Source organism: Ursus americanus, chromosome 3 (genome assembly GCF_024610735.1).
Source record: "Ursus americanus isolate L20-20 chromosome 3, mUrsAme1.1.p, whole genome shotgun sequence".
In the NCBI taxonomy this organism is placed as follows: Eukaryota; Metazoa; Chordata; class Mammalia; order Carnivora; family Ursidae; genus Ursus; species Ursus americanus.
In genome coordinates, this window is record NC_142129.1 from 54,867,266 (window position 1) to 54,892,953 (window position 25,688).

The 25,688-nt window shown below is 37.9% G+C and overlaps 1 protein-coding gene across 14 annotated transcripts in view; it reads right to left on the reverse strand.

Moving 5' to 3' along the window:
- Window positions 1-25,688, reverse strand: part of HDAC9 (histone deacetylase 9) — a 726,671-nt gene that overhangs the window by 370,967 nt on the left and 330,016 nt on the right. For all 14 annotated transcript variants that reach the window (XM_045793088.2, XM_087860991.1, XM_045793089.2 and 11 more), the window contains 3 exons: window positions 17,372-17,494; window positions 14,107-14,317; window positions 13,457-13,674 (listed from right to left, as the gene is read on the reverse strand). In XM_045793088.2, the coding sequence (XP_045649044.2) occupies window positions 13,457-13,674; window positions 14,107-14,317; window positions 17,372-17,494 (552 nt within the window). The remainder of the gene's footprint in view (window positions 1-13,456; window positions 13,675-14,106; window positions 14,318-17,371; window positions 17,495-25,688) is intronic.

Consider the following 25,688-nt stretch of genomic DNA (forward strand, 5'->3'; position numbering starts at 1 on the left):
AGCAAACTCCTTGAATTATTTCTCCTTACTGTCTTCATTTCTCTTTTCCCATTCTCTTTAGAATTCATGCCAAAAAGGCTTTCATCCACACTATTTGACCGAAGTCTCCCCTGTTAAAGTCAGTAATGACTGCATTCGTGCCAAATCCAGTGGCAATTTATTTAGGGTATCGGTTAGTGTCAGTGAAGGAAGCACCTCACAAAGGGCATCAAGACACAATCATAGCATCTTCGAAAGTAAGAGAACGATATCACTACAGCTAAAGACCAGACAAACTGTGTGCTAATTTCCTGGAATATAATTTCCCATAGATAGCAAGTAGGTCCAAGAAAATCTCTCATAGTGACCAGATGCTGATAGTTCACAGAATTTATCATATGTACATTTTAACAAAAAACCTTCGTAAGTCTAACCTGTTAATGTATTTCTGAGGTCACAGATGTACCCAGAAATCTCATCGTTTAGTCCATGAATCACCTTTGGTTAGTACTGACAACCTCACTGACACAGATACGTCTGTAACAATTTTCAGTGTGCAATAAAGAAACAGTGCCGTTTGTTCTAGTCAGTTCCTTTGGCTTCGTCTATACTTGTGATGTACTAAAGGAAACACGAGGGAGAAAAGTGCCAGAATGAATAACACTATGATAACTGGGCAAGACAGCCAAATGGCAAAATGGTCTTCCAAGGGCAGAATTCCTTGATGGTTTATAAAAGAAATGTTTCTTGACACAAGGCAGTAACTTACGAGTGGAGATCATATACATATAAAATGTAGTCATTGGAAAATTTCTAATAACATTCTTCAAACCTTTATTTTATAAAGAAGGAATTTCATGTCCAAGAGAAGCTGAGCCATCTCCAAAAAAAAAAAAAGAGTAGAAACCTAGAATTTTTTTTATACCCTTCCAGTTTGCATTCTACTCTGAAACAACTACGTTCTGATGACAACTGAATTAATATAAGTAATTGCAATGTCTCCCTGAGCTCCAAACTTGCATATTCAGCTGTTTCCTTAACATCTGCCCTTAGATCTTGAATACCTAATAGGTATCATAAACTTTAAATAGCTCGAAGAAAACCTTTATTTTCCTCCTACTCAAATGTATTGCTCACCTAATTTTCTCATCTGAGGGAACAGCAATACCCAATTCCACGAGTCAGAAATCTAGGATTTGTCCTTGTTTCTCTCTCACTCATCTTCTTGCTAAATACCCGAGAGCTTAATTGATGCTTAGTAACAGGGCTTTGACACTTTTCTTCCCTGGTTATGAAGCAAATGACAATGTTGACATGAACAATAACTACCACTTTTTCACCATCTCTGAAATAAAATACGTGCTTTTGTGAAGTTTCACAAAATGGAAAAGTGATAAATGGGATCTCCTGGAGATGGTTTTTCAAAACATAAATGCAGAGAAGGAGTTAACCTACACTTCTTATTCCAGGTATTTGACTAAAGCTGTTTTTGTTTAAGCAGGCAAATTTGCCAGCGTGGAAAAATTAGCAATTAACATCAGCAAGAAAAATCTACAGACCAAAGTCACAGAAAACCTGCCTGCCAGGTTTAACTTATTTTAGATTTTTAAAATAAAAAATCACTTGATGTTTGTAAGTTTCTGGCTATTTATGAAGACATTCAGGACTTCGATCGTGTTGTGTCGTATGTGTTTTTGAACTTCAAATGGGACCATTACAAAGATGGTATGGGCTAACCCTTTTCTAATTTGTACTGTTGCTGAGTGGCCCCAGATGCAGGGAGGAGCTGTCTGCTTACTCTCAGTGGGGTAGCAGAGTCTCTCTTTGGTTGAACATCTGGAGGTGATCCCCCAGCAAAGCTGAGCTGTTGCCTTGCTGGCTACAAAACACAAGACAAAACATCTGTGTGACAGATAAATGTGCGAGCCTGTGTGAATCTAGGCCGAGGGTCCATCTGTAAAACACACCGTGTGTCATTCGTCTGACACCAGGTGAGTTACTTTGGTGGGGAACCCAGCTGAGAGGAAGATGATGGTTGCACTTCTCCTTCTCCTTCCCTTTCATCTGTGCTCTTCCTCATCTGTCAGTGTTCCTCCGTATTCTCCCTGCTACTGACTGCACGGTGATCGTGCTAAACCCTAAGAATGGTGCGGGCAATCTCTGACCATTCTGGGTTTGTAACACACACACTCCTCCCACTCACCCTGACATTCTATGGACCAGATATGATAATTTATCGAAATTTCTAACACCTTTAAGTGTTACAATTCTGTTCTTCTCAATCCCTGCTAGGCTCATAATTATGGCAAATCTATAATTTAGATATTTTATATTCCAGGTTAAATATCACATATTCTACTGGCAAATGATGTAAAATTCATGAAATAATATTTAAAGGTCGTGCTGCTAACCTGTACACATGAGCACATTAAGCTCGTCTCTGCCTAAGTTACACTGTTTGACAAAGCCTGGAGTCAACATAAGCCTAAGTGCTATCGGATAAAGTATCTTTAAATTCCATATTTAAAATTTTTCTCAAGGAGATCTTTCATGTCCCCACAAATACCTTCAGATTTGGAATGGCAACCAAGAGCAAGGGCGAATAAGGAGTAAATCTGTTTCTGATGGACATCTGGTTTTCTGAAATTGTCAACAACCCATTAAGCACAAGTGTTTGAATGTGATTATTAAACTATGCAAAGTGACCTTCAACCCAACTCATCACTTTCCTATTTTGCCTCAGATTTGAAGACAGATTTTACTTGGGGAATGGCATAAGTTTTTGTTTTTGTTCTTTTTTTTTTCTTTTAAATAAATGCAAAATTCTTCTTTTGGAAAATGAAACCTTTCCCTTTAGCTCCAAGGAAACTAGATTTTAAAACAATGATAAAATTCTGTCTCAAATCACAAATAGATTAGGTATGTACCAACTGTTCTCAAAAACAACATGCGGAGCATGGAGGGCTTTCCAATGGAGAGGTCTACTTAGAGAACTCCGCCTCGAGCCAAGATACTCCATGCCATTTCGCTTCTGTGCATTTTAGGGAAGTTGCCAGAAGAACTAAAACTAAATAACAAGAGAGAAATATTTTCTAAATATTGGTTCATTACTCATAGTAATTAAAAGTCTAAACTGAAAAATGCCCTTTTTTACCAATATTGAAGAGATAGAAAACTAATCTAGGGACCAAGTGAATTCTTAATAAAAACATGTTTATCTGTATAACTTAAATGATTGTCTAGAACAAGGCCTGCAATTAAAATATCCTTTTTCTGGTTTCAAAACATCCTAATAATTCAATAACTTAAACGAGTGTTAACTTCTGGAAAGGATACTGAAAATTTCCGCCTCCTTAAGTGTTTCTAGTGAGTTTGAGAAAGTTACCCACCTACTCTTTCATTCATTGGGCAATTTTTATTCAGCACTTACTATATGCCACACCCTGAGTAGAGCAGACAGCTAGGCAACCTCTCAGGGGAAGAGGCAGAAAATAAGTAGCTGAAGACTGGAACTTAATGCGGAATGATGGGGAAAGCGGTGAGCATCTATGTCTAATTTGTCTGGGCAGGGAAGGACCCTCAGAAGAGGTGAGGTTTGAGGTAAGAGAGACTCCAATACTAAGATGGAGGCATGAGAAGATCTGGAAGTTGAACATTCCATACAGGACAGTGGCTCACAATTTCTGGAGATGGAATGACATTCCCCACAGACTGGAGAGGAGGACAGCGTGGCTAGAGGTCAGCAAGTAAGGGAAGGGAGTAGGAGATGAGGTCAGCGATGGGGGCAAGAGTCAGATCATGACAGCCTTATAGGCCACGAAAAGGTGCTTGGATTTTATCCTATGTACAATAAGGAGCAACTGGGGAGTTTTAAGCAATCTCTTGACTGATTTGATTTGTATTTGTAAATGGTTACTCCGGCTGCTATAGAAGATTGGATTGAGGCAGGCAAAAGTAGAAACAGAAAGATAGACTTTCAGAACATAAAATCCCCAGCAAGAGAGTGTAACAAGACTTAACAAGAACACAAATGAGCTACTTTTCCTTCTTTTACAGCACTGTGTTATTTTATGTCTTTTTATTACAGAATAGGATTTTCCCCTGATAATCCCCTTTCCAATCATCAGGTGATAGTACACTTTCTTTCAAAGTTTTCTTTCTTCGATTTTTAAGGGTAATGTACGGAGGCACAGTTAAGGAAAGGCACCCTCTGTGATTCTGGACTGTTCTCAGAAAAGACAAAGCCTCAAAGCCAATGATCTTCAAATCAATTGATTCATAAACATCTCTCTTTTTCCCTATTGATCAACCCTTGCTTTGGTAATCTGGATAGCAGCACAAGCCCTATTTAAAATGGATGACCAAGAGTAAACCCCCGAAAATAATTGCCACATGGAAATGTGGGCCCTAGTATAGCCAGATTTTCAATTTTTCAGAAAAGACAATGCCAGAAATCCGGATTTGTATTTGAAATCTTTCTATTTTTAAAGATTGACCAATAATTGAAATGCTTGCTAAGATACGAGGCAGGCCAACGACAGCAGTTCAGTGGAAAGGATCCAGTACACAGTGTCTGCTTGTAACCTCTGAAAATAATCCCTTATGGCCCTTCTTACTTAAACCTTATAGAGTTTAGATAATTTAGAGCTGATGCCTGCCTGCTCTTAAAATATACCATCCTTCATACTTGTGAGTTGTTTTATGTTCCCTACATGGTCAAAAATCCAACCACTTTGCCAGGGGTTGGAGGTAGGGATAGGAATTGACTACAAAGGAGCAACACAAGGAAAGTTTGGAAGTTGAGGGAACTGTTCTATCTCTTGCTTGTGGTAATTACGTGACAATATGCATTTGTCAAAACTCATGGAACTGTACAGCAAAAGGAATACATTTTGCTGTATAAACTATACCTCACTAAATAATTCAATAATTAACCATAATACTGTTCCAAAGAGAAAACAAGGTCTGCTTCATGATGAATACAAAGGCTCAAGCTGGAACGAAATTTAGTGGTTTGGTTTACAACAAAGGAGCCTGATGCAAGATTGAGGCAAGTATGAAATGTGTCTTGGAAATATGTTAGCACTTCCAGACAGCCAGCCATTTTTATTAACAGAATAAAGAAAATTAAACTACTAGTGCTACAGAAGAATATAAATACTGCATTAGTGTTCAGCAGTGCTTACTGTGTTCACAAAGCACTTTCAGTGCCTCCTTTCGTGTAATCCTCGCTATAAACCTCTAAAACGTGCAATTAGAGAATTGGATGAGGAGGTTTAATACTTTGTCCAAAGTTGCAAAACTAATAAATATTCTGCAGGACACCATACACTTCTCTCGGAAAGGTTATCAAGCATTCTAGATGTTGCACTTCATATGAGCTATTCATTATATAGAACTTTCTTTGACTAGAATGATCTGTTTGCAGGTCTAAGGGTCATTCAAGGGAAAGAACATGCCTTCTTTATTTTCATTTTCAGCATGCAGCATAATGGTGGCTAATAAATCTTTGTGGAACACCATCAATGACTCCATGCCAGGAAATTATTTTTTAGACGTGAGTTTTTATTGCTGGTTGATACAACTAAGTTGATAGCAAGAGAATAAAGGTACATTTAGAATATGGGAGCTTAGACCTGGGTGCAATTCTGCCTGAAGGAATGGGAATGCTCTAGGACCATGACATTTCAGGGTCACTCTAATCCCTCAGATTTCATAAGTATTTAGAGAAAGGGCAGAAAGATACAGGGGAAGAAAACTAAAATCAGGAATTTATAAGCAACCAAAACCTATAACAAAGAGACGGCCACACATTGGTGGTTTTCATGTCCACAAATCACTTAGCTTTATTAAAAATTCCTTAGTAAGACTTAATTATTTCATCCTGTCAAATGAAACTATTTGTCAAGGTTGAGAAACAACCAAATTATTTAGCTTCCCTCTCCCTTTGAACAGCCTGGAATCAACATCAGTCAAACTATTCACATGGTTTAATTCCCCAGATATTTTTCTTTCCCCTATTTTCTTACCTCATAGTCATGTCCAACTATTGTTTTTCTCATTCAGTAAAAGCGTCTCTGACTAGATTAACAGTGCAGAGTGAAAAGGAAAGGTCGAGGTCCTTCCCTTGGTCTTCGAGTTATGAAAGCAGCACTGGGAACGTTTATGAATGTTACACATTAATCCACTGAAATGGTCATTTAGTTTCTTTTACAAACACAGGATTTCATCACATCTAATAATAAAGCAACAAGCCATTTTCTGTATATTATAAACCATCAACTAGTAATTATGTAGTGAAATGCTCCTATATGAATTCTCTGTGATGATGTAAGCCGGTATGGCAGTAAGTGGTTTTTCTGAAGCTCAGCACATACCTACACGGATCTATTTACATTGGGCTAATCATGTCGAAATAACATCTATTTAAGGGCAAAGTCAAAGTTTCTTCTATAAACCTCTATAGATAGATAAATAATCGAGGGGGCTTTTTACTGTTATAAAATTAGGACTGCCTTGCGGTGCCTGCTCAAGTTTTTGGACATACTATCCATCTAATGGGCAAAATGTAATCCTAAATTGTTGATTAAAGACTCTGCCTGGAAACATACTGTCAAATGGAGAGAGAGAAATTAAATCTGACAACAGTAATGCCTACTTTCCTAAATGAAAGCCCAGTTCAAGTTTCTACTCATCCATTTTTCAAAACTTAAAACAAGGCATTTTCCAACCACCCATAGATGAGATGCCAAATTTGCATTTCAGTTGAACTTGAAGTCAGTAGACTTTCAGCGTCAGGCTCACTCAGAGCTCTTATGAGAAGATGTTTGCCCAATCTAAAAAAAATAACAATTTTACAACATCATGGCCTGGCCGTACGGCACCCACACCGCACTGCTGGAAAGCTTTACAATCCAGTGGATATCTGAATGTCCCACCATCAGATCCATGTAGAGAGGCTTCCAAGTTAGTAACTGGATGGAGGGCAATGTGTGCAAAGTTGAGAAGTAGGGTCAGCAGAAAGAATTTTTTCATCTTGGCAAATCCAAACCAATACTGAAAATAAATAAATACATAAAATAAGATCATTCTCCTTTTTTGTTTGTTTGTCTTGCCTTTAACTGCAAGTTTTCTACTTTTTGGCAAAAATAAAATTAGGAAAATGTTGTCTTGGGGCGCCTGGCTGGCTCAGTCCGTAGAGCATACACACGACTCTTGATCCTGGGACTCTTGATCTTGGGGTAGTGATTCGAGCCCCACGTTTGGTGTGAAGCTTACTTAAAATAAAAATTTATTAAAAAAAAAAAAAAAGGAAAATCTTGTCTCCTGCTCAGTGATCAAAACAACACTAAAATCCTAAGTACACGTTTAGGTTCAGGACAGGCTTTTGTGTCATTTAACCTATGTCAGAATTCCAGCTCTGTCAACTGCTAGTCCTGTCATGTTGGTCCACCTACGTAAGCCCTTTCAAGTTAAATTTAGTGGGGCACCTGGGTGGCTCAGTCGGTTAAGCATCTGCTTTAGGCTTGAGTCATGATCCTGGGGTCTTAGGATCGAGCCCTGTGGGGGCTCCCTACTCAGGGGGAATCTGCTTCTCTCTCTGCTTCTGCTGCTCCCCTTGCTTGTGCTCTCTTGCTCTCTCTGTCAAATAAATAAATGAAATCTTTAAAAATAAATAAAATTAAATTAAATGTAGTGATACTAAAAAGAGTGAGTTGCTAAGTTTAAGAAGATAATATACATAAGAATGTTAGCATTGTGTCCCAGTTTACAGTGGATCCTCCTTATAAAAGGGAGCTGGTGTTATGTAAAAGATCTATCCCTAAGCTACCTATGGAGAAGGTGTGGGGAGGATGCACAGTGTGTAACAGAAGGGGAGGGGAAGATACACTTGGAGTAATAGGTGCAGGAAAGCAAAGATTGGTTCATCATCCTCATCTAATCATACTTAAAATGTGAATCTTCCCACAAGGAAGCCACGGTATAATTACCTTGATTAAAATAAAGCTAATAACAAAGTGTTCCCTTGCTGTTTGATAATAGGAAGTGTGACTTAAAAAATGTAGATTTTTCTGGAATGCTACATCTTTATAAATCTTTATAAATCTCCTTGGGAAAATATACACTTTGCTCAATAGTGCACAAAATAGTTCTATTTTATTTATTTATTTTTAAAGATTTTTATTTTTATTCATTCAACAGAGATAGAGACTGCCAGCGAGAGAGGGAACACAAGCAGGGGGAGTGGGAGAGGAAGAAGCAGGCTCACAGGGGAGGAGCCTGATGTGGGGCTCGATCCCACAACGCCGGGACCACGCCCTGAGCCGAAGGCAGACGCTTAACCGCTGTGCCACCCAGGCGCCCCACAAAATAGTTCTATTTTAGAACTGTCTTCAGAGATATTTTATAAGGAAAAAAATAACACACACACACACAGACAGACACACACACATGTTATGTTTGTGTGCGACCACAGGGAGCAAAAAATATAGTCCCATGGGTTGCTGTGGATGGATGATCGGGGACAAGGAGTGGATATGAATCATGAGGGGTTATGAAGAATATGTAACATTGGTGTTAGAAAATTATCTCAAGAAAAAGAATAAAATAGATAGTACTCACAAAAAGGGTCAAATTCTCTTCCAAAAACTAATGAAAACTCCTCATTTACTCCATTTCAACATTTGAACAGAATTATATTCATGCCTTGCTTGTCAGACATAATATCTACCTGTTTTAATAAGCGCAACACAGGACATCTGCTTGGCCTCCCCTTTACTAATCTCGTCTTAGATATATTTTTATTATGATAAAATAGCACTCATGTCAAAATGCCTAAGTATCATAGTAATAAATATATAATAAATACTTATATCTACAGTGAACCTTGACATGTATAAGATATCATTTCATGATTAATGTGGGTTTTTTTAAAAAGTGTTGGCTGATATCCAGTCAAAGGAATGCATAAGATATTTATCACAGAGCATATTACAAAGGGAGAAAGAAAGAAAGAAAGAAAGAAAGAAAGAAAGAAAGAAGAAAGAAAAGAAAGAGGGAAACAAAGAGAGAGAGAGGGAGTGAGGGAGAGAGGAAGTGAGGAAGAGAGGGAGGGAGGGAGGGAGGAAGAAGGGAAGATATAAGAAGGACAAGATAAGCCCCAGAGAGGTAACTAAAAACAAGTCTCAAGTCTTACTTCCTTAAAGAAAACAATTTTCTTCCTCCTGTCCCCTATCTGAGTACTTAACACATTGTTATTACTGTTTACTGAATATTTCACTCCCCTGCTCCCCACACTGTAAGCTCCATGAAGACACTAAATGTTATTTTCTTAGTGCCTAAATAGCGTCTGGCACAAAGCAAGAATTCAATATGAGTTGCTAAATGGATAAATGCATAATAAATTAGTATTTCATTCAAATAAGTACTGAATGAAGAAGTTTCTTGAAATTCCTGCTTATGTGGATTTGAGAGAATAAATACAAAAAACATAGGTATTTTAGTTAAAATAGAAAAATTTTAGTTAAAATAGAAATTATTGAGTGTGCACCAATGTTATTCTATTAATTATAACAGAAATAATTTAAAGAATAATGTTGTCATTGGGTAGGGGGCAGAGGTCTATGTCAAATTATCTCACAACAAAAATGCGTGAAGACACTCAGGAAAATTTCTGTATGTCATTCAGATGGTGATACGACTAGAGATCTGCCCTTCTATTAATTAGGCAGTGCTTAGAATACTCCTTTAAAAATCATAAAAATGGTTAAGTAACTGCAGTGTGTTCTGCTTTCATTAATCATAGTCTTCTTTTACGAGAAAATCTGTTGCAATATTTAAACTTGAAATTAGCTCAGAAGAAAATTCCCAATATCCTCTTACTTTTTTGCGTGCCATTTTGTATTTTTGGGGAAAATTCTACTTTAGAAACTTTTTTTATCTTTCAATTAAAAAACAAAAGATAACCAGGAAAAGCCACAGTCTTCTTTTGATGTAGTATAAAGAAACTCTTGGTTTTTTGAAAAGGCTCACAAGTCATCATTGTAAGAATGTCCTATACGTTAGCAACAGAAACTGTTTAAGGCATTTCTGAATATTTTAAATGTCTCAAAAAAAAAAAAAAACAACAAATAGCCATGACTTTCTTATGGTTAAACTTCTCAAAACACTTTCAGTAAAAATTGAACATTCAAACTGATGGAGCAGAAGAGAAGAATTATTTTGATGGGTTTTCCACTCACCTTCCTAGCCTGCCTCACAGTGTAGATATAACAATACAATTACTATGTAAACACATTCCAGGGATATTTCTGCTCACCTATTAAGTACTTAACACCCAAATAATTCTTAGGACACACAAATTTCCCACGTAAATGTCATTAAAGTAATAAGCAATAGGTAGGTAAATTATTTAGTCTGATTAATAATATTTATTGTAGAGTTATAATAAGAAGGAATGACTGCTTTCATAAATGCATTCAAATAATAGCAAGATATGAGATAGTTCAAAATTTAGCAAGTCAATTATTGGATAAACTCTGAAAAGGACAGCTTTGCTTTTAATTCTTCTAAGGATTATTAGCAATTCAATTGTATCATTAAAAATTTCATAGCAGGAAGGACAATCGTATTTCATATGATGTAGGTTTAGGGATAAATCTACTTTTTTTTTTTCGTTGTCACTGCATGTTTTGCTTCTCTAGATCTTAAAAAAGAACCATAAAAAAGTTGAGGGAGCAAAAGGAAAGGACGTTTTCAAATCCATTATCTGCATACCTAGGTCTTCATGTGAGCATATATTTCCCACTATAAGAAGCTGCTCAAGAGCAGGGACCATGTTTTTACGATGCCAGCTATTTGGCTCCAGTTTGAAATGATTCAATACAGATTCATCCATTATACCAGGAAAAAATGACATAAATTAAAGTTTCTGTGGTTATTTCTCATTAATGGATATTCAAAATGGTTAGAGTGTACATAAATGTATGATTATACAGAAACTCATTGGTTTTTGTCATCTAGGTTATGGCCCTCACACCATGTGAAATAAATGTTTTCATCACCTCATGGGGAAGGGTGAGCAGTAGCAATTCATTTCTTGATGGTTCTACTGTGAATACTTCAGAATAGGACAGAGATTCAATATTTTCTTTAATAAGATTCTTCTCTGTTCCCTTAGACAATTGAGGGCAGGTGAAATATTTTCAAAATCTGGAGGATACTGAATGTGCATATGCCATTGGATCAAACATATGGAATACATACTTGGAGAAAAGCCAACTGGAGACCTGCTTGAGTAATCTAAACACCCAAGCTGAGAGGGGTTAATATATAAAGATCAGCTTTGTACTTTGAAGTTTTCTGGACTTCATTTTGCCTAATTAAGACAAGATTTAATAATCAAACCACTGTACAAACATGTACCTGAAAGTATAGGTTTGTTTCTAATTTTGGGAAGAATTCTTAACAGATTCCAAGGAATCAGCTCCACATGGGAGAAGGTTTCTGATAAGATTTGCTTTCTCATTGCTCAATGCAAATGCCTGCTTTTCATCTTGGTTTCTTCCATGTGACTGAGGTTAGCATCCGCCTGTCAAAATCTCAAGTGTGGTACTAAAATATAAAGACCCGGTTATTAGCATACCACTGAGTCTGAAACACTGGCATCTCTAGGTCATAAGAAATGTACTCCAAAATATTCTTTAAAGTATTCATAAGAATCTAATGAATTTAATTCCAAATCACAATATTATGAGGCAACGCCGTGCATGGGTGGCTTAGTCAGTTCAGCATCTGACTCTTAATTTCGGCACAGGTTGTGATCTCAGGGTGGTGAGATTGAGCCCCAGGTTGGGCTATGCACTGGGTGTGGAGCCTGCTTAATATTGTCTCTCCCTCTTCCTCTGCCCTTCCCCCACTCATGCTCTCTTGCTCTCTCTCTCTCTCTTAAAAAAACCAAAAAAAAACCCCAAAAAACAAAACAACCCCCCCAAAAAAAACAAAAGAAAATATTATGAGGCAAAAGGTAGGATTCCCAATCTTTCTTCTTTCATAAATTTTTCACATTAGTCACTGGACAATTTTTCAAGAATACATAGCAGTTTTACGTAGTGCTGAGAAACCACAAAACAAACAAACTGAACTCTACCATAATATAGTAAACATATGCAGAGTCACATTCAAGTCAACGAGTACCAGGACGCTACGAGAAAGAAGTTGGCCTCCTCCAGTGAGACTGCTTTGATACAAAATAATCTGCTAAATTTAGAGAAATGCTGTAGCAATAACAGCATCAATCTGATGATATATAAAGAGTGTGCGGTGCTGTGGACTACAGTGTGCAGTACAGTGAGAGATGGCAGCAAAGTCACTGGCCACGGCCATCCAACTCCAGTACCCACTTCCTCATCCACTCCTCCTCCCCCACACATCATCTTTGAAGGCAGCAAAGGGCTGGGCTGGAGGGGGGCCAAAGAGAAGGGAAATACTCTGGCCCTGCCTGCAATAAAGTGAGCCCACGATGAAGAACCCCCTTTCTCCTATTGTTATTCTCCAGTTAGACCTTTGCATGTGAAGGGTTGCTTCGTTTCTCTCATGATACAAGAAAGCTTTTCAACAGTAGGCCAAGTTTTAGCTACCTATCAGTAAACACAATGTCATTTCTTAATAATCATACTTCTCTAAGATCCTTGTAGGTGATACAGTAACAAGGGAGAGTGGGTAGAATTATGCTATTCAGGACAATAACACTTCCAGGAATGAGAAGACGGCTTTGTAAACCTACCATAGAGGAGTGTTGTGTCAAAACTGGGTAGACCAGTTTTGCTTATGAGTTCATTGAAAATGTTTTACCAGCCTGGCCTGTCTGATATTGTTATATTGTAATCACTGTTTCTTTGTGGTTACCTCAGCAGGAGAGCGCCTAAGGATGTGGTGTGATACAGACATCAGCTTTCCATTTTGGCCACAATAAGGCTGCCAGAAAATTACCACACATTTCTGAGAAATTGCTTCAAACACTGTTTGGAATAAAGTGGGGCATGCTAAAAAATAAATAGAACATGGATACGTACGAGTGGCTGAGGAACAGTTTGTGGGCTCACCTTGTCATATCTGCCTGCACCTGTGCAAGATTTTTGTCAATCCACCACATTCAACTCTGCCTCAAGCCTTTTCTACGAAACCAAAAAATGGGGCTCTGCACACAGGCGCCTGAGTGTGCTTCTGAATTCAAACAGGCCCGCAATCATCAAAGGCTTTAGTAATCTATAATAATGTTGCCACAAATATCCTGTGAATGTAATGATGGTGAAAAGACTGATATTGTGAGGCTGTCCCCGAGGGCTAGGGTGGCTATCTCCTTTTGATGGTGATGCACAGATACCAACATCCTCCTCTTGTGTGCCCGGATCAGAGAAGAGAACCCCAGTTTCCCCGCTGGTGGTTGTGACACCCTGACTTTGACTTGGGGGCTTACTTTGTTCATGTGGACCTGCTGCTGGTATTGCTTCTGCTTCTCCAAGAATTGCTGGTGTTGCTGCTGAATGACCAGCTGAGCCAACGTGCTCTGAGGCAGAGGTGCAGACTGCGTTCGATTCAGGGGTCTGTGACGGGGTAATTTGTGGGTACCTCTAATACCAGGTGAAATTCTCTCCTTTGCTGCCAACGGAGACTGAGGATGTAAGGGGACTCCACCTGAAAAAGAATATATGTATGTACACACATACACACAATTTTGCTTAAGACAAGACAAAGAACCACAGAAAATAGATCCAGGAGATAAATCTGATGAAAACTAGCGATTCTACTGGGCAAACATCAGAAGAAGGCTAGGTCGTAGGGGATGCAGGCAGAAGTGCCAGAACATGAGACAGGGAGGCATCTGACCCGTGACTCCCCAGCAGTCACCTCGAGAGGCATGAAGGTTATAAGGTGCAGGGCTTTCCCCCACCACGTGTCTAAGGGAATAAATAAGAAGAGTAGCCTTTCCCACAATATCAAGTGTCAGGGAGACCCTTGTGTGACACTGTCAATTTTTACGAGGGTCTTGAGCTAAAAAGACTTTACACTGCACTGCGGATAAATAAAGTCCTAAAATGACCCGCGAACAGTGCCATTATTATTTACCAGCCACGAGAAGCTTCTGCTGTCGCATTTGTTCTTTCAATAATAGATGCTGCAGGAGCGCTTGGTGGCTGCTGTTGGGCTTTCCCTCTAAAGCAACGTGGGGGTGGCTTGAAGATGCTGGGATGCTGCCCGCATACTGCCCGGGCAGAGGAACGCCTTGTCGGAGCGTCTGGGTCTCACACTTCTGTTTATCTTTGAGTGAATTCGAAGCCTGTGTCAAGAAATAATAAAGATGGTAATCCTCTTTCATCCATTGGGTCTGTACACCATTAGCGGAGTTTCTTATTCCATAATTCTCCCCTCCTCCACCCGAAAGAAAACCCCATCTGACTGATGGCTGAGTAGGGAAAATGTATAAAGTCATGTCTTTTTTTTTTTCTCTTAGTTTTCTTTTTTTAATTGAAGTGTAGTTGACATATAATATCACACATGTTTCAGGTGTACAACACAGTGATTCAACATCTGTCTACACTAGACGTGCTCACCGTGATGAGTGCAGTCACCACCTGTCGCCGGACAAATGTGGTACAGTTACTGACTATATTCCCCTAGGCTGCATTTCTCATCCCTGTGACTTATGTATTTTACAACTGGAAGTTTCGACCTCTTAATCACCTTCGCCTATTTTGCCCAACAGTGTGTCTTTTTAAACTAACCGAATTAACAGAGGAGAAATAAAAATAGGGTTGAAGTACTGAAGACAAGTTAGTATTGAGTACCATTGTACTGAACTTTTTTTCACACTGAAAATGATGTTAATTTCAGGCTTAATAACTGGGAAGTTTATTTAAAAAAGATTTTAGTATACTGTTGAAGTAAAAAGGGCATACTGGAAATGTAAAATTGATTCAAATTGCTAAACTAATGACTCTATCATAGCAATGAAGAAGCTGGAGATAGAACCGTCTGTAATTTTGGAGGTTCAAGCAAAAGGAGCAATTCCTCTTATGTCCTCTAATAAGCTCACAGAGCTGTAGGGTTCCAATATTTAATTTTTAAAATGAAATTCTTCAGCCAACTCAATGAAAGGTTGTATAAAATATGCAGGACTTTGATTTAAATGTGTACTTTGTATTAATTCATAACAGATCCCCAAATCTTTAAATATTGAAAATGACACTTCAGATACTTTTGTTTAATAAAATAAACTACAAGTGAAATTAGATCAAATAAAAATGCTATTAAGAACTTGAAATGTATGATAACACAGTAATAAGGTAATAATAATTACATCATCAATAGTAATAATGAATTATCCTATTCAAAGAATTTAATGAATGGAGGTCATTTTGGTATCGCAAGAGCAGAAGTCTAATACCTCAAAATTATGTGGCATGTTTCTTTTCAAAACTCATGTTTCATCTTCCAAAATTGCTGTGCTCCAGGGAAGCAAAGCAATTTTCAGTGATGGAGAAATTGAAGGACAAAGAGGTAAATGGTTTGTCTTAGTCACATGGCGAGTCAAAGCAATGTTTAATCTAGGAGTGATTCCTTCTCCTGGCCTCTTTTCCTTAAAATTTCCCACTCTTCAGTGGGGAAATGGAATATTAGAGATCCCTTTGCCAAAGCAATACTAAGCCTGAAAAATTAATTGTGATGGCCTCATCCACACCAAAATGGAAGCAAAGAAAAATGAAACTTCAATCCAAACCACATTGGTTTATTCATCCAACGGTACCAAATTGTATTACCATTGAAACATTAAATGGTCTGGCATTCGTACTTGGTCCTTTGGGAAAAAATTCTCTCTGACCACATTAACGGTGGTGTATGTTTGTGTTAGTTGGTAGGAATGACTTAGAACATGCAAAAAAGGGTGGAAATAAAATGCCTATTCACGTGTCATGAGAAGCTTTTGTGTTACTATTTGCTTATCATCAGGAGAATAGGAGACAGAGGAATGGAAGAAAAATAGTTTTTAATAAGTGGAGATGTGAAAATACCATCCATGAATATTTATGTTCAGTTTCACCCCAATTCCTTTTTTTTTTTTTTCTTTTCACTAGAACCAACTGTTTACAAATGCTTCATGGGGAATTTCAAGGGGGGTAACTGAAATCAGTACTTTTAAGCCTTTCTTCTTCAATTCCAGATATAAAACAACATCCGAATTCTGCTTTTTCCTCACTGGTATAAGATTACTATATCATGTAAGATAACATTCCACTCTATAAAAAATACCAAATATAACCAGATATCTCTTAGATTGATTGCAGAATATGGACTGAACCCAATTACAAAATCTATCTTTTAAAAATGTCAGTATAGGTGTGCTTGTGCATAAATTAGCCCACCATATACAGGGCTTAAATTTTGAAAATAAATGAGGCACAACATGGTCACCTCTTTAAAAATTTCCTGGTGTGGGTGTATCGTAAAAGACGTGAATATGACAAGCTGGACTCCATGGAAGATGTCCTGTTGAAGTCTGACAAAATTGGTGCCAAGGGTTGAAATAAATTTCTCTTTAAACCTAATGCATCACATGACCTCTGCATAAGTACAAGTTACTTTACTCACAGTTCACAGATGAATTTTTCCAGGTAAAGCTTACCAATCTTTTACAATGACTAAAATTTATATTATTTTGGGGAATATGTATAAAATAATTACTGCTATCTTCTGCTAGTAGGACAATTACCTCCCAGAGATCCTATTTCAAATTTCAGGACTTTTAAAGTAATTGATTCACTCTGAATCTCCTGGGAAGAATTTAATATTGCTCTTAGAGAGGTTTTCCAGATATGTATTCCTTAGTACCACAGAGTCAGTAACTTAAATTATGAAAATAAAGTCATTCACAAAATAAATTCTATAAACATATGCTGCTGTGCTTGGAAGCTTCATCTCTCAACCCTGGCCTGGGTTGAGTCCTAGGACTGCTACTCAAGGGCTCTGTGATCTTGGGCTTTTAAATATTCCAAGGCTCAGCTGCTTCTTCTGTAAAAATGTGGCCTGTAATCTCTGTTTCATGGGACGGCTGTGTGGAGCTAGTAAATTAATATATCTGGAGAGTGCTTTCTTTTTTAAAAGCTATGAAACATTCTATAAATGTTAGTTATTGTTTTTATATATATTACATACTGTGAACCAGTATAATTCTTTAATTTGACATCAAACTGAACGTCTTCACACAACTCAGAGTGAAGTAAGTGAATTCTAGGAGAAGCGAACTCCACCAAGTTTCCCTGAAGTCTAAATACACAAGAAATGAGAGAGAGATCCCCTCTGAAAATATCACTTGGGCTGCTGTGTAATGACTTACGTTGAGCTGCGTTGGCACTGCCGGAAGTCCCAAGGTAATGTTGGGCAAAGAGGGAGAGGTATAAAGACTTAGCAAGTTCATGGAATCTTCATGAATTAGAATGCGTTGCTGGGACACCATTTGCTGTTTAAAAAAAAATGAAAAGGCAGTCTCAAAACATTATTGTATCATAAAATCTACTGTAAAATGCCCACATTTCAGAAAATAGATTTTGTATTATCATGATTAGTCAAAATAGTCAAGTATTCTAATTGTTTATTTTATGATTTCTGTATCCAAAAGTTACATGTGAAAATTAAATTAAAATTTTGTTCATTAGACATAATCACAGAATCTGAAGAAAGGGCTTCTATGTTCAGTTTGCAAAATTCTTTTTAAAAATTCTACCTTTATTGACCATAATAGTGTGTCTGTCATCAATTGGTACAACAATTAAAGTGACTAATTCTTATGTATATATTTTTGTATTACTGAGTGAGGAATATGTATATAATACTGCTATAATCATTATCTTTATATGGATTAAACATCATTTTACGGATGGGGAAACTCACACAAGAAAATCTAAGATTAGATGTCACCATATAGGACTTCTATAATTAATAGTATGTTTTTAATATAAAATATATGAATAGACAACTCTGTGTGGTGCATGTTTAGATCATTCATATTCAGAAGCTAAGCTAAACGCTAAAATGTTACGAGTTCCCTGTGCCACAATAGGCTTCATTTACCCTGAAAATACCTTGAATGTTTTGGCATCACAGTCCTTTTTACAACAAATGCCTTTTTTTAATCCAATACTAAGAGTCATGTTTTCCCACATGTGGCCTAATATGGTTGCTTGAATTACATTTTCTGTTTAACTCTTGCTTCCCTCCCAGAACTCTTATACAATAAGAGTTACAAAGGTCTTATTAGACTAAGGAACTCTGGCCTGATATGGTCCCCAAGGGAACAACATCCCTGAAAAAGAATACTCCATGTAACAGTATGACACAGTGACTGCTTTCTTCCCAAACAAAAAGCATATGGGACTCCAATAATAGACCACCTCCAAGAGGGATACTGCACACACGGGCTTTGACTAAAGTAAATATAATAACTTGTCAAGCATGTTTGGGGGAGCTGTAGATTTTCCCCTGGACAAACCTGGGATATCAATTAACTGGGGAAAATATCATGTGCTAATACAATGCAACCTCAGAATGTCACTGAAGAGTGATGCGCCACCAAAACACAGGATGTTATTCCAAAACATCACCTCAATCATACGTTTGTTTGCGGACGAGCCGTAGCCTTCACATAATAAGAGCAGAAGGTTAAATGGAGATTTTTTCTCATGGCAACTTAGAATTCCAAGCTAAGTTTGTTCTCAAAAGAAGTCAGGTATTTGTGCATGAAAACCAAGAGACATATTGAAACCTTTTTTTTTCTTTAACATTACATTGACTTTAGACGCAATCCTTTACAAAATTAAGGTTGTCTAAGATGCCACTGCATGAAGACTGCGGGAGAAGATTTTATCATTACAATGAGGTTGCATGACTTCAGGAGCTCTGAGTAGCAGTCGCCTATTTGCTCTAATTAAAAAGGCAAGCTTTTGTTTTGCTTACATGAATATGCTTTTAACATTAATTTCTAGTTTGGAATAGATGCTTGAATAAGAACAAAAAGAATGAAGAAGTGAAAAATATTTTGACTAGCTTACTAGCAGCAAATAGTAATTTATAATAAAATGTTATTTCATTCCCTTACTGTTTTCATAGAAGAGAAACACATGTGGAAAAATAAGCACTTTAAGTCATGTATGATATTCATTCCAGGTTGTTATCTGCTTATCAGAGCACTGACCCTGGACACGCACTGTGGGAATGGCACCAAAGACACACCACAGGCCTCACGAAAGAGGTCATCTTTGTTTCCCAGAATGCACTTCTGCAGTATCCTCCCACCGCATTCCAGGAAGCAAACCTATACTAAAGTAAGAAAAATATTTCTTCTTGCATGTAATGATGGCAGCAGTGGACTAGCTGCTCACATGGGCTTTGAGGTGAAAGAGAAGACACTGGGGAATATTCTTACTATGGGGTTAAACTGAAGTTTCATATCAAAATTGAGCAGCTCCACTTCCTATGACAGTGCACTGATTTTCAGCCCCTACTGTGTGCCAAGCCCTCTGCCAGGGACTTTTGGGACATTAGCTTATTCTTCATAAGCACTCTGCAGCTATCGTTGTGCTTCAGTTCTGGATGGAGAAACCAAGTGACTTCCTCAATTCTGGCTCCCACTGGGGTCAACAATAGAACTTTTAAGCTGACCGAGGCTCCAAGGTTTGTTGTCAGGTACCGCTGTAGAAGCTACCCAGCCCGCTCTGCTGCCATTCCTGAAGGACATGAGACCGTAAGAAAAAGGAGGGTGTGGGGGAAGCTTTAGAGAGGAAGAGGAAGCAAGATCAGGTCCTGAGGCTAATGCAAAAGAAGAAATGTGTGCAACTGGGAACCAGCTGACCTGGGCATGAGAAGAAAGGGAAAGCGCTGGTGACTTTATAGACATGAGGGTCTTCAAGTCACAGACACAATTCCTGAGCAAACAAGGAAAGTCCTGAGTCCCCCAGGTTCATTCGGTACCTAGCTGGCTCTTCCCACAGAGACTAACTGGTATAGTACCGTATCACAGAACTTCAGGAACTTGGACATTATTTAGTTATCTCCTTCAATTACAGACAAGGTAACAGGCACAGCATTTCACAGGATGACTTGAATCACAAATGACTTCACAGACCTGAAAAAATGTTTTTCTCAAATTATCTTCTTTAAATGCAACTTTCCTCAGTACGGCTTTATGGTCAGCACAGTCTATCTGTTCCAGGTTAGTGTTTTCTTAGCAAGAACCTGGAGTTGTAGTCTATCTACACTGCTAAAAGAGTGCGAGCACACCTGAAAACCAGCCCAACAGGTCGGTGAGAGGTGCCAATTCACTGAGAAAATGAAGGATCCCGACCAGTATTCTTAGCCTGGAAGGTTACCCCACCTTAGCATTGTGGTGAGATCGCAAGCATTTTAGGGCAAAGCCAGGATTTTTTTCAGGAAGCAATTCTGAAACTGATCCAGCCCTTAAATCAAAGCTGTGCTAAAATGCCAACATTTTACATCTTAGAACATGGAGAGGATGGTTTTAATCTAAAAATTTTTCAGAACCAGAAACTATTGCTGTAGTTAGATAAAATGGAAATATTAAAGGCATAAATGACTATCTCTTAACATTCATGAAACAATTAATAAATAACAATTCAGTTGGGTTAGCAGTATGTCATTGGATGGTAGATGTATAAGGATGTCCTACATGATACAAGTTCATGTGCTAGTTAGGAGCACAGAAAAGTAGAAAACAAACTCTAATGACCTGTGATAATTACTATAATTAAAATAGGGTTCAATCACTTCAGTGGCACAGAGCAGGGTGTCAAATTTATACAAGGGTTTGATAGGTAACTAGCATTTCACCAGAAGGAGCATAATGTGGAGAAGAGGGATATGACTGAGTCAGGTGTGGGGTTCAGGGGAGGCGTACTCATATCTTAATAATGACCTTCAAAATGTTTTCTCACCATCGGAGCAACTGGAAGCCTATCTTACGGATAATATTTGCAATTCAGATGAGTAAAATAAACTGAAAAATGATGTGTCTTTTCATAGAGCTATTAATTTTGCTATTGAAATCAGGAAGCTATTCCTTTCAATGAAAAGATTCAATCTCTTACAAAATGAACACTGGTAAAAATTAGAAAAATACAGAATCTCGAATGTCATAGGGATTTAGAATGGCAAAAACCATCACACACTGCTGGTGGGACTACAGACTGGTATAACAATCCTGGTGAATAATTTATGACAATAAAATAATTACATTATATACCGTGACCCCCAACTTCTTCTGCTGGGAATTATATCTTCAAGAAATTCTCTCCTTAAGCTCTCATTCATCATCATTTAGGATAATGTCCATGAGTATATACTGAAGCAGTTTTTGGTGGTGGGTGAGAACTGGAGGCCACTGGGGCATCCAACTGGAGAATGGGTAGGTAAAATGGAGCACCACCCTCCATGGATTGTTATGGTGATTAAAAGCAAACTATTAGGTATCTGCATCCATAATGACATAACCAGATCTAAAAACATATGCTTTGTGATAAAAATAAGAAACGGAATGAGATTGATAACACTATGTCATTTATACTCACTAAAATTCTTGGACACAAAGGAGAAAATGCATATGATGTAAGAGCCCATGCAAACAAAAATATGGGAAAGAATGACTTGCCTATGGGGGCAAGGAAAATGGAAGTGGGGATAGGAGATACATAGGAAGGGAGGAAGGAAGGTGGAAGGAAGAGAGGGAAGGAGGGAGGGAGGGAAGGGAAGGGAAAGGAATACTTTTCTCACTCTTAAGACAAAGAAGTCAACAGATGACCTTTAACAGAACACTAGTTATGTAAAAAAATCACCTACTTTTAAGCAGCTCTTAGAAAAAGTGGGTGTAGAATTTTAAATATACTACATTTCAAAATTATGTACAATATGCATGAGCATCAGAAAAAGAATATAAGTATCTACAGAGTTTTGGTGAGGAGCAGTCGGGCTAGTGAAAAGAAGTGTGGTCTCAGTGCCCTGCATTTGAGCTCTACCACTCACGGCCTACGACTGGGCAGCTGCCCACCTTCCCTGGACATCGACTCCTTCGGCCTGGGACAGAAGCACCTCCGACTAGCATGATCAGGTTACATGCGTGTGTATTAGTGCGGTATTCAGGAAAACGTGCTTGTAAACCTCAATCTGCCGTAGCTTTAAAAGGTCCCAGATCCCCAAATTAGACTATCTAAAAGAAAGAGCCACATTAAAAACGAAAACAAAACAAAACCCAACAAAGAATTCCAAACCAAAAAAATCTCTTAATCATTTAATACTTCTTTATGGTTTTCACCGTAATCTTTTAAATAGTATTTATTTTCTCTTGTCCTTTCAGATAGCTGATAGAAAATGACCATCCCCATGTGATGAAGAAATTTTTTAGAAACTTAAATCTCTAAGTTTTTATTTTTATTGGACATCCAAGAATGTATTACTATGAAATGATTTGGAGACCAGAAATTATCATTTGACAGGGCTTCCTTTGCATTTAAAAGGCACTGCTGAAGGTCTCATTAAAGGTCTTGCTTTATAATATTGACTCATGTTATTCCTCCTAAATGATTCTTCTGTCATAGCAACCTCTTCTCCCCAACGATGGGGGGAAGGCATTTTATTTTCTGCCACCTAAAACCATAGCTCTACACCCACTCAGAAGGGAGCATAACATTTACAGCAAATGTCACAACAACTATTATGAAACAATAGGCAGATGAGTCATGTGAGATTGGGGCAAAACAAGTGACATTTCAGATGATTTTAGAGTACTTAACCTTATTATTAGAATCCTTTTTAAAAAATCGTTTGTATCTGCTGGAAAAAAAAATGATTTAAAAAATAGCATAGCGGAGCCAGCCACTAATGTTCAAATAGAAATAAACCAGCTGCTTGGCTACTGTTAACATAGCTATCAAATAAATCTACGGAATCTAAAATAATGGTGTTGATATTCATGGAAACATCTGAACCCACAGGCCCGCAGTATTAACAATAAAGTAACTAGATAGGTAAAGACATTTCTGACTGGAGCTGGAAATAGAAACTCCTGAGGTTTCAGCTCCCCAACCAAGTTTACAAATGAGTAAAACAAGTAGCTCCAACAACCCGGGTTCAGGACTGAGCACATGTAAGAAATAGAAGACATGGAACAGAAGTGGTCTGAGCAGATGGAGACTCACTCTCACATGTGATCTGCTGGCTTGAAGACAAACATGCTAATGAGTTTTCCCCACCAGGAGTCAGTATTGATAACAACAACAAACAATGAACTCCTTTCACACTTCACAATTCACCACCCGCCTTCCCAGCACTGACTCCTCACAACAACGCTGTTGGAGGAGGTATTACCACCTTTCACTAGATAAGGAACCTGAGGTCAGGGACAAGTTTAGTGACTTAACCAATGATGACAAAGTAGTTGCTTTTGGAGCCAGGTTCCCGTGGAGCCTTCTGAATGCAAGACCCGTTTATGAATTCACTGTGCTGTTTCCTTAGGCGGGACTTAGAGGAGTAAATTCTCCTACTCCTGCCTTAATTATGCAGGACATGTGAATTACATGCTAAAAATTGTCTTTTTGCCGAAGCCTCAACATCAGCCTGAGATCCAGCCTTACTTTCCTCTTTCCTAAGTGCTAAAAGGGACTAGAATCCCATTCATTGACATGGGCTCTGAAACAATTAGGTGACATGCTTTTCTACTTACAGGTCACAGAATAAAGAGTTCATACAAATGTACACTGTTGAACTATCTAAAAATGAAAATTCGCCTGTGCTGGTTAACCAAAGATGGTAGAATAAGCCTATTTTGTAAAAGATGAACTGTGCAACCAGCTTGGCTTCTGAAAGTGTAGCTGAAAGCATAGTTGATGTATATTTTTCACGCCTTAAAACTATGTCTGTTGATATGAAATTACACACTATTGTTAATCTTGGAAAATGTCTGTAAAAATCATACTAAATCTGAAATGATTGTTAATAAAGAACTAGCAAAAAATATTTGTTTTCCTCTTTTTCTAGTTTAGGTGCAAGCATTTTGTGTTACAGAGCTAGGATATTAATTTGTGGAGAGTTTCCGTCTGAATTCTGCTGTCTCTTTAGCTCTCCAGTATGAATTACATTACAGACCTCTGTAAATGTAATGCAGCAGAAAACCACATGTTAGCCATCAGGGCTGAATTTTTTGTTTTGGGCCACGGAGAGGCTACCCATCAGTGCATAAAGGTCTGCCCACCTGGCCTTTTGGATCATAGTTCAGGCACACAATTAATTCATTATGAAGTAAGTCACTGCTTGCTTTTGAACTAGTCTTTCCAGCTTTGGAGGTGAATGTCCTGTCACTGACCTGAAGAAATACCTCTACTCTTTCAAACTCCATTAAATCACATTTCCTTCTGTTTTTTTTCTTTTTTTTTTAAACTGGTGGGGGTGGAAGGAAAAGTTTGTGGTAACAGAATGTTCAGTAAGTAGATGAAAAGGTAGGGCAATCTAAACAGATATTTGTGACAGGGAAGGCTTTAGGAATAAAAAATAGATTAAAACAATATAAAAAATTCCTTTCATTTTCACTCTCCAGCATATTTTGAAATTTAAAGGTAGGGTTTCATAATCTGGGATATTCAATGTAACAGGTCATTAAAAGTTTGAAGTAAAGAGAAAAATCTCACCTTTTTCCATTCCTAATCTCACAAATATGTATTTCTTGATTGTTCTTGTATGTTGTACTAAGTAGTATATACATATATATGTATTTCTAATGAAAGAATATGTGTATCTTCCTCTTTAGTAACAAAGCATGTCTCTCCCGACCCTCCCCACCTTGCTCCCTCCAGAGAGGTAACCATCAAGATAAATTTTGTGTTCATCACACCCTTAACCTTTGTGAAATGTACTTCTACGACAAATGCTTTCTGATCAAGATACCGTACTGTTGTTTCAGAACCTAATACAATATCATCACTGTAAGTGGTCGTCTGTACCCTTTAGCCCTAACAATGCATTTCTAAGAATCATACATGCTGTTGAATGTAGTTTACTGTGTCATTTCTTTTTCCAAGGGCACAGAATTCATCCAGAGCTGATTTAGAATCCAGACCCTTTAGTGTTTCCGCTATTACTGAGAATCACATTCTTCAAACTGAGAGGCAATGGAAATCCAAAGTTTTAAGAACTGTCTGTGACAAAGTTGTTCTTTTCCTGGACACTGATTAAAGGGTCACAGAAAACTGACCCATATTGACATCTAATTGCGCTAGCAGAAATACAGTATCTATAACCAACAGTCCAAGAATTCCACTTACATCTCTGATCACAAATATATGTGGAGTACTTAACTGAGCTGGTATCATGTTTTAAGAAGGAATAATGAAAAAGAGAAAGAGGGACAGCAGGATTGTGAAAAACAAGAAATAGATGAAGGACCTGGAGATAATGGTGAGGCCTGAATTGTTGTTCTTCAAATAGCTGAAAGCTGATCATAAGCAAGAGAATGTCTATCTCTTTTACCGATTTTCCTTGGAAAATTGAAGGAAATTTTTTGAAATCTAGAATGCAGGTGTATTCCTCTAGAGAGGATTTATATATGCTTTTCCAGACACCTAGGGGCCCTAACAAATCTGGGCACTTTAAACCAA